The 10,596-nt window shown below is 36.1% G+C and overlaps 1 protein-coding gene across 1 annotated transcript; it reads right to left on the bottom strand.

Moving 5' to 3' along the window:
• Positions 1-912: 912 nt before the first annotated feature.
• LOC132366474 (UDP-glucuronosyltransferase 2B17-like) lies at positions 913-10,143 on the bottom strand. The gene is given in 3 exon segments (XM_059924069.1): positions 913-1,050; positions 4,652-4,800; positions 9,429-10,143. Coding segments are annotated over 3 exon segments (1,002 nt in total).
• Positions 10,144-10,596: the final 453 nt, after the last annotated feature.

The following is a 10,596-nucleotide window of genomic DNA, read 5'->3' as shown; positions in this document are numbered from 1 at the left end:
CAAAGCATGGCTCCCAGGGGTCTCTCTTGGTCTTTTACTCAACGACTGGTTTTAAGACACAGACCTACTAGAGAATGGACTTGAGGATACGGGGAGGGGGAAGGGTAAGCTGGGACAAAGTGAGAGAGTGGCATGGACATATATACACTACCAAATGTAAAATAGATAGCTAGTGGGAAGCAGCCGCATAGCACAGGGAGATCAGCTCGGTGTTTTGTGACCACCTAGAGGGGTGGGATAGGGAGAGTGGGATGGAGGCAGACGCAAGAGGGAAGAGATATGGGGACATATGTATGTGTATAACTGATTCACTTTGTTATAAGGCAGAAACTAACACACCATTGTAAAGCAATTATACTCCAATAAAGATGTTTAAAAAAAAAAAGAGAAAAAAAAAAGATATATGCTCTTTTCATCTTGGGAAAAGGGAGAGCAGGAGCAGGAGGAAGGATCTGAATCTTTATGCTCCAACTCAGCCTTTTTCAAAATTCTATTTTGAATATTGAATATCGAGTGCAGCTACTAACTGAACTCTAACACATGCCTCTTTGCTGCTCAGAACTTCCACAGTCCCCCAGGAACTCCTCTGGGAAAAAATGATCATTCGTGGGGTAAGGTTTGGACATTCTTATGTTCTTACTATTAACTTAATAACACTGAAACCTCACACATAACCTCCAATATAGAAGTGTCTCTGAGAACAAAGTGAAACTTGAGTTGGAATATTTAAGCACATGAGTCCCCTTGCGCCATTTTAAAATTTGACTTCAAAAGAAAAACAGATATACCTGTTCATTTTGATCTAATTGTGTTATGAAATTCTCTCCCCCTTGCAAAAACTATTTTAATGGATCCACTCCATAGACATTAAAGAGAGTCATTCAAGTAGTTGTTCAGCACAAAGGCAATGTATCATACCTTCTGTGGAATCTGGGCAAGGGCCAATGCAATCATGTTAGCCTTTTCTTCTGGAAGGTTTTGGACCATTGAGCCCAAACGAAATAATACAATGCCATCTTCTCCAGAGCTTTGGACAAACTTTTCGATTTCCTGAAAAGAAATAATTTGTTGTACAACAAAGGGGCATCAGCAAAGAGAGAGAGAGAGTTTTGTTTGTTTGTTTGTTTCATTCATTCCTTTTTTAGTTTGTTTGAAGGAAAGGAATACATACATTTCTAAAGAGAGAAGTATGGTTAGAATGCCTCATCTTCTAACATGCCAAACCATTAAACCCCCCTTGGAAAGAGATGTGTAATATGAAATCTATTTTCTTTAATCAATGTATAATCATTGACTACTAGGCAAGTATGGTGATTTATTTATTACTTATCAACAAGAGACAACAGTAAAGTGAAAGTTTCCAGTGAAGAACATTTTACGTTGTGACAGCACAGGTTTAATTTTCTTAAGTGAGTTTTGAAAACAGTGTAATTTTTATTCCATGTCTCAAACAATAGCAGGACCAGGAATTTTTTTCTAGTTCTGTGTTAAATAATGCTAAGTTCCAGCAACAATGACTTAGTAATTTGTCCCAGGATGACAGGATTGTGACCAAGTAAAATAGTGTGCTTATTAAAACACGTGACTTGCTCAGCAGGACAAAATTCAAGACCTGACCTCACTGTGTCCAGCAATCCAAAGTTATGCCTTGAACTTTGCCCAGTCCCAAACTGTTCCTTACTTTACAAATTCTTCCTCGATATCACCAACCAGGCCCCAACACCTTAGAATTATCTTCCCCTGACTTTCCTCTGCTGAAAAGTAATAAAACTCTGTCAAAGTGCTGTTCTTGTTTCCTATAATAAGTCAAATAAACCCAGCCTTGCTTGATCAACAAGGTTTTTTTTGTTTGTTTGGCTATTTTTTGGTTTTGTTTGGAGGAGTTGACAAAAGACAAATATTTAAAAGGACCTGAATTCCTAACAGAGAGTCTGTCTGTAGCTCGGCTTCTTGAATTTTTATGTCATTCTATGTCCAGTGTATTTGTTACTGAATTGGTCTACTTTTCTTCTTGGCAGTTTTCAGGATGTCTCTTTTGGTGTACAGGCTTTCCTGATTATAAAGGCTACATATGATAATATAACCTGATTATGAGGTTACATATAATTGCTTTGGTAAAAGAAGGAAAGTGCTCTTGTTAAATCATCTATGTATAAATAAATGACTCTGAATTTATTAATCACAATTTATTCTTTATTTATTGGTGTTTCAAATTCCCAATACTGACAGGTTCCCTAAATTTAATCCTCAGCTAAGATTCTGATCTATTAAACTTCTGGTGATATTACATTAATTGACTGAAAGAGAAAAAGACTGATGAAAGAAATTTTCCTTATCTTAAAATATTATTTCCTTTTTCTTTCTACCTCATGCTCTGATAACACTGGGCATGCTATATTAATTTCATCTCTCTTAAGGAAATAGCTTTTCAAAACTTCCTGCAGTTTATTTCTCTCTATTTTCATTCAAAACCTAATGAAATTACAATATCATATATTATCATTATTTTTATATGGGATGTTTAAATTTTGAGTATAAATTTAATTTTATTTCTGATCATGGCCCAGATATTTTAAGGGAATTAATGCTATGACATAATGAATGTGACAGATTTTGCCTGTAAACTGTTTATTTTGGGTGGATTTTACTCCATGAGAGTGTGATTTATTGGGTAAAACATCTGATCAGGCTATCTATGAACTAATTGGGGTTCATGACATAAAGTTATGGAAAACTTTCATTTACATTTTAAAATTTGTAGCCTATTGTGCAGGTTAATACTAAACTAGGCACTTTCTCTCTGATATCTACTTTACTATATTTGTTTCCAAGCCTAGCTAGTGAGATCAGGCAGTTTACATGATTGAAATAGAACTATATCTTATCTAATTTATGCATTACTGGATGATTTTTAATGCACCACTACAACCAGTTCCTGAGAGAGGCTTATTTCCATGAATTGTATTATCAGGATACAATAATTTCTGTTCTATTTTGTGCTGTGAAGTTCTTTGATCTCAAATATGATGAGAACAAATTTTTTGGGAAAACTATCATGAGTTTGCCAGTATGACACATACACAAGTGCATATATCAGAAGGAATCCCTCCACTCTAGATACTAGTGAGACTGCTTAAAGCTTCAAATACAATTTTAACATTTTCTTCTTCTTACTTTGGTTTCTGAGACAAATTCCTTTTGTCAAAAGGGGCACTAAGCAATTTGTCACAATAGCTAATATTTATCAAGCACTATGTCCTTGGCACTGTGTAAAGGCTTTATGTATCCAGTCGATTCTTTTTATTCTCAGTAATTATGTTCTATAAAGTTGCCACAAACATGTCATTAGTGAGTAATGAATCATTGCTCCTGGTTTCACCCAAGCTTCTTGTCGCAACATTTTTGTCAACTGCTCAACACATAAGCTGGTTTTATGTGTGTTTCTGTTTTAAAACACCTTGTTTAACATACATTGTTGATTCATTAACACTGAACTCATAGCCAACAGTGCTATAACTCATGGAACGGAATGCAGATTATCTGGCAAACATGTTTTCTTCCTAAGGCACATCACAGCCTTCTTACTTCTTTTCTGGAACAACAGAAAACATGTCAGCACTCTCCTTGGGGGCCATTCTAAACAGCGACATCACCAACAGAAAGCACTCAAATGCAAAAATGTGGCATTAATTAGACCTGAAAGGGACACTTATTTATAGTGTGAGAGCTGCAACAAAAAGGCAGAGAATTGCCTTGTTCAATGCTCAACTGGGAACATGCACGTCCAGTGAGTAATTTTTTTGCTGCTCTGTATATATCTATGAATGACCATGAAGCACTACAAATATTGATTCTGGGGTTACAAATAAGTTTTAGGGAGTAGGCAAATTTGAAAATACAGAATCTGTATATAATGAGGAATGACTGTATTAGACCATTTTATTCTCACACCACTCCAATGAGATAGGTAAGTAAACCCCCTCCCTCATTTTTCTTCTTTTTTTCTGGTGCATCCATATTTTATAGGAAAGTCACTACCGGTAGGATTTGGCTTTTGTATATTTCCTAGCTACCATAGTACCATATATTAAAGCACCAGATTCCATAACCTTTGAATACTCTCACATATTTCCACTTTTAATATTGCATTATCAGAATTTGATTCTTTTAAATACCTCATTGCAATTTACTTTAATAAAATACAAGAGATAAGCTCCCACATTACCTCAGTCTTATGCATTTTGTGATTTGTACTTTATTGTAAATAACTGTTTAACATTTATAGTTTTTCTGGCTGACCAGTCTATAATATCCCTAAGGACTACAACAGTGTCTATTTCATTCACCCCTCCTTCTTCAGTTCAGAGTGGAGAATCTGGTATCTAGCAGACAAAGAATACACATTTGTTGAAAAAAATTATCATTTCTTATGTGTTGGAAGACTTTTTTATAGTGGCTATATCCACACAATCTTGCATTTCTCTCTTACTTTTCATGACTATTATGTAGCTCAGAATCTTCAGTGATAATAAAACATGAAACACATAATAAGTGAGGGCATGGTGTGAAGAAATTTTATATATTGTCCATGTCTTTTCCATAAGACAGTATTTGGACTGGGAATGGAAAACTATTCAAGAGACCAGTTTACCTTAGGCAGTGGTTTGGCAGGTTTGCTGTGGAGTCCTCCAACAAATTCAAAATTTGGTAAGAGTGGGTGGGGAAATTCAAACTCTCAATAGCTTCTTATCAGCCAAATATCAATTTTCCCCATCAATTCACACAATGTAGTGGGTCTTCCTGAAAAAGAAAATAGGAAAAGGAATATATGTAAATTTGTGAATTTGTATCCATTTTTTCTTACAAGATATAGCAATAAAGCTTCAAGTCTGTGTTGGTCAAGATGAACAAATAATGCCAGTGTTTTATAATTTAAACAAACATATATACAGAAAAAAGAGAAGAAAAAAAAATACATGTTAAGTGAGAGACTTACATAGCTTACAGTAACCTCTCCCCTCTGCACCTTTGAAGCCAGGTTCAAATAATTGTTAAAGATTACTTCTTGTTTTATGTATTACAAGTTCAAGTTAACTAACAGATTTTAATTCTAAGTCAATATCTCTCTGTAATTATTTAAGTATGTGATGAATATTACATTCTAAATGGTCATTTTCCTGCATAGCATTGGGCTTGTATCACGTTCATGATATTTGTGCATTTTTACTTAATGCTCTAACATTTTAAACTTTTTTTTTTTTTTTAACTGAGCATCCCCATCTTCCAGGGATGACCCAGCATTGTGTGACCGCCAGGGACCCACTGGCAGGCAAGCCCCTGGTGCTAATAGGTTAGAGGGAGGCTTCCAAAATTGTGCTTGCCAGTGCCAGTGTCAGCATGGTAGAACAAGATCCCCAAAATGACTTCCACCGGAGTCTCCATCCCTAGGAGGAGTCCCAGCTGCACAATGTCTCTCCAGGAGACTCGCCAAGATCAGCAAGTGGGTCTCACCCAGGTGCCTTTCAAACTACTGCCTCTTCACTGGGACTCAGACTGTGTGAGATTTTGTGGGCACACTTTGAGAACAGAATCTCTGTTTACAGACTCTCCTGTTCTCTCGAATGTAAGCCCGTCTGGTTTTCAAAGCCAGACATTCTGGGGGCCTATCTTACCAAAATGGGGAGCCTGAAGTGGGGGCTCAGACCTCTTTCTCCTGGAGGAGGACCTCTGTGGTTGTGACATTCCTCCTGTTTGTGGGTGGCCAACCCCAGGGTGTGGGTCCTGGTTAGACTGCATCTCTGCTCCTCCTACTTGTCTAGTTGTGGCTCCTTCTTTATATCTTTAGTTGTGGGCAATCTTTTATGCTAGTCCTCAAGTTGTTCTCAAAGATAGTTGCTTTGTGAGTAGTTTTATTTTGGTGTGTCCATGGGAGGAGGTAAGTTCAGGGCCTTCCTACTTCCTCAACTTGATCTCACCCCCATAGAGATTGTTTTCTAAAGATTATTAATGACTTTCCACATTAAACATGGACCTGCAGCATGAAGAATTTGCACTATTCACACTTGTTTCCATCTGGTCTCCAGTGTCACTAAGCTAACCACCAGAGAATAAACAGGTTACTCATAGGAGATTGAATTTCCTTTAGGGGTATAGAGAAAGGCGAGAAGAGAAACCCCAGTGGTTTGAGATGCTTCACTAATGATGCATATATCACTAAGAATCAATAGCCTTCCCTTCCATAGCTTAGAGTCTCACCCTTTCTTGTATGTTTTAAAGAAGAAAGCTTACTGTGGGACTAGATTCTTGGACCATCTGTGATCAAGATAGGGCATGATGAATGAGGTGCACTAAATGAAATGATGTCTTTCACCTTGATCTCTATGTCATTTATTTTTTCTGTCCTAGGAAATTTGAAACATTCTGACTGTATCAATTACTACAATCTAATATAAAGAGAAGGCTGCTTGATAACTGCCTAGAAAGGATAGGAGGCTAAGGAAGTATCTCATGATTCAGACTGTGAAGTGTTTTCCCATATCTAAACTTGTCTCTTTGGTCTCCAGAAAAATTATAAGTACTGGAAAGGCTAAAAATAAATATTATGAAGCAAGTGGGAATGAGTGATAAAGGAGACTCACCTGAAAAAAGCTGAAATATCTTCCTTTTTAGTGTTTATAGCTTGGTCAAAGGATCTCCTTTGTTAGTTTCTATTCCTAGAATAAATCAGCAATGCTGTGATGGCTTCTTGTTCAAGGAATGACATAAAACTTCTGGAAAGTCAGACTGGAAAACTGCCTTGGTTGTAAAAGTCTATTTGTGTCAATCACTTTCACCTCTGTCCCCTTATTTACCTACAATTTCTCTAAGCTTTTTCGTGACTTTGGATTATTTGCTTAGTCATATTCTCACAGACCAATGCACCCACCCCATTCACAGCCCAGCATTCTACTTTGATTGTTATTTGGTGCCCTGTTTTCCTTCCCATTGCTGCGCATGTGCTTATTATGGTATCTCATTTAAGAGCTTATTTTCTATGACCTATGATTCCTGATTAATTTTTATCTTAGAAACTTTGGTCTTTGGGTTATTTGTTTAGTCTTTTATTCCAGATAGGCCTACTCATCCTCCCATTTCATTCACCAACCAGCTTTCTACTTTGATTGTTTGGCATTTGATGCTCTGTTTTCCTTCACATTACCTTGCATGCCCTGGCAATGGAATCTCATCTAAGAGCTTATTTTCTATGATCTGTGATTCTTGATTAATTTTTAGCAGAATTTGTTCCTGAGACTTTGACCTTGGTTCTATTCTCCAATCCACTACCTCCTATAACCTCATACACTATATATGTATTTGAAGATTAATATTTATATAACTTGGATATTTATTTCCTTTGTAATTGTAAATTACCTTGTAAATATTCTTAGGCATTGAGAGTAATTATGAATTTCTGTCAAGGATGGTTAAGATAAGTTTGGAAGGGATAATTTTCTTAAGTTTCTAAAATTTTTACAATACTTCCCAAACAAAAAGATGCTTTATATGTACCTATGAGTAAATGGTGATGAGGGAACATCTCTCCTGGCAAAGATAAGTTTGGTTAGTTGAGCGGTATATGCTGACTATGGAGAGTGTTTGTTATAAAGACCACCAACATCAAGAAAAACTAATCTTCTTGGTCTTCTATATTGCAGCACACTTGGTGCTTAGCACAATGCTTCTCCAAATCGTACATGGAATTTTGAAATTACAGTCTCATGCTTTTCTTTCAGTTAATGCAATATACAAGTGCTTAGGTCCAGGGGCCAGACTGCTGTGTTTTAACCCCATCTCCATCACTTCTTCCCCAAGAGAACCTGAGTAGGTTATCTTACTTAAGTTTCCATATTTATAAAATGACGAGAATAATAGTGCCTATGAACAGGATTTCTATGTGTGTCTCTCATGAGTTAATAAATGTAAAGGATGTAGAAGATTTCCTGGAGAAGAGTAAATTCTCAATAAATATTTACTAATTTCCTTCTGTGCTCCACCCCACCATGAACAAGAAGAAGCTCAATAAATATTTGTAGTTGAATGAATGTACTCACAGAATCAAGATTAGAAATCATCCAGATATGAAAAATATACTGGACCTTCGCCTTTTGCTTCATTTTTCAAACTGCAGTGTTGTAGAATCAGAAAGCAGACATTGATAATTCTAATATTAATCCCCAGTGTTTTAGGTTTACTTAGCAAATGACTTTTAATACATTGAGAGGGAAGGAATAATACTGTATAATTCCCAGAGACAACTCATCCACACTAAGAAATTTTCCTTCTTAATAGAGATATTAGCTGATGGAGATGTTAGAGATATTAAAATAATAGAAGAACTGAATCTAGAAGAGAGATATCAGAGACTTTGATGCTGAAAGCTGAAAGGAACCTCAGGTATGAGTTCATAGAAATGTTTAATTTTAAAAACAAGTAAACATAAAGCTTACACAAAGTGTCATACTTTCTTGTACATGAAGTAGATTTTTTTACTAGACCCAGGTTTAAAATTACATTTGCTCATGACTGACTTTCACTTGATTTTTAAATATATTTAATGAAGTTTCTTACTATAGTATATTAAAAATGGCTATGTAGTCTTTGAAACTCCTCCTATTGAGAGGTGAAGGCTACTTCTTCACCCTTTGAATTCGGGCTTGCCTTGTGACTTGTTTTACCAATAGAAGGTGGTAGAAGTGACATTGTGTGACTTCCAAATCTAGGCCTAAAACTTTCATACAAGCTGTTCTAGAATTCTGCTGTCACGTGAAAAATTCCAAGCTTTTCTGTTGGAGAGGTCACATGGAAGAGACAATCACAGTATCCTGCCAATCTGCCAAATCCCAGCCATGAGAGTGACACTTTCTTGGACTGTTCCACCGCAGCCAAACTGATAACTAACCGTAGGCTAATGAAGAAGTCCAGACAAGCCTCAAAGAAGAAACATTTCCCTGAGCTCAGCCCAAGTTGCTGATTCATAGGATCATGAGCAAATAATACGTTTGCTCTTTTAAATGCTAAGTTTTAGGGTGGTTGGTTTTACAGCAATAAATAACAGACAGTATGATTTATCGAAAACACAGTGAGTATGTAGCTTTCTAAATAAACAAGTCCCAAGAATATTCACATATTGGAATATTATTGTCAAATGGAGGGATATATCCAGTGTCACACAGTTCTAGATTACTTTGCATACTTTCTTGAATAGTTGATAAATTTTGACTGAGAAGCTGTTCTATTTCCATTTTGACACTAAAACTAAGAAAATACAAGTTATTTTTTATTTTAAATTATATATATATATACACACATATACACTGTAACCCACACAAAGGAAGTAAGGTTTCTTTCCATCTACTAGAGGGAAAATGTAATAAATAAACCAGACTTACCTAATACTTCACTGTAAAATGTATCCCACTACTTCTTGTTAAAAGTCTCAAATGCAAAGTCAAAATATAGGTAATACAACATATTTGTTACCCTCTCCATAAATGTCCTTTTGTCACTAAGTTCTGATATGATAACAGGTACATAGGAAAGAGGTAATATAAGCCCTCCGCAGAATTTTTCATATGTATTGCCAGTGGTAAGTCAAAGACTGTAGACCAAATGTAGGTTAAGTAGTTCAGACAGCAGCTCGGCACAAGGAGAAATGGCATGTCCAAGAACAACATCAAATCTGTATTCCTGCAGTTTTTTCACAAGTTTTTTGTTCAAAACTGCATCCTCACAGAGCTTTTGAACAGTATCAGAATATTCATAATATGTTTTTTGCATCTTTGGATCATGTGCCCATAATGTACTCTTTGGTAACTCATATGTCCATATCTTGATCCATTTTATAAAAAGTAAATCAAGCTCATTCTTAGTGAAGGATGTAGGGTGAACCTCAAATTTAAGGGTAGATGGCTTATTGGGACCCACAAGGATGGAAGCTGAAGATACTAGCACAGTCACTTCATGGTCCTTCTGAGCAAGTTCATCCAATATTGTCTTTAAATTGATCCAATGATTATATTCCATTGGCCACAGCAGCACCTTTCCACAAGATGCACAGCCGAAATAAAAAGAAAGCACAAGAGGAGAAGCCCGTGTCTTAGACATCTTGATAAAATCCAAACCTTCTTCATAAACTTTCTTTACTGCAGAGGTAGCTCTCACTTATATCCAGGATGGAGTCAATTAAGTAGTTAAAATATAACTGGCACATAGCAAGGTCACAATGACTATGAGATAAAGACTCTTTCCAAGAGCACACCTTCGTAATTTCTCTGCAAGCTAATCTCCAGTTCAGAGGCTTTGGAAAGCAAATAGATAAAGAAAAGCGTAGATGATCTTGTGCCTCTATGTGTGAAAAATAAATACCAGTATCATTGTAAATGTGACTGGCTCTAGGCTAAGAAGAAATTACCTTGTATGTAGGGAGTTTCCAGATACGAAAGCAGCATGTGTCAACACAAGGATATTCTGATTTATTTGAGCATTTCTAAGCATTTTTCTCCATATTTTCACACCTGTTTTATTAGCTCCATTTCATTTAGCTTGCTGTTGTTCTTT

Source organism: Balaenoptera ricei, chromosome 5 (genome assembly GCF_028023285.1).
Source record: "Balaenoptera ricei isolate mBalRic1 chromosome 5, mBalRic1.hap2, whole genome shotgun sequence".
Classification (NCBI taxonomy): Eukaryota; Metazoa; Chordata; class Mammalia; order Artiodactyla; family Balaenopteridae; genus Balaenoptera; species Balaenoptera ricei.
Note: the sequence above shows the minus strand (reverse complement) of the source record. Positions and strands in the feature narration are given on the sequence as shown.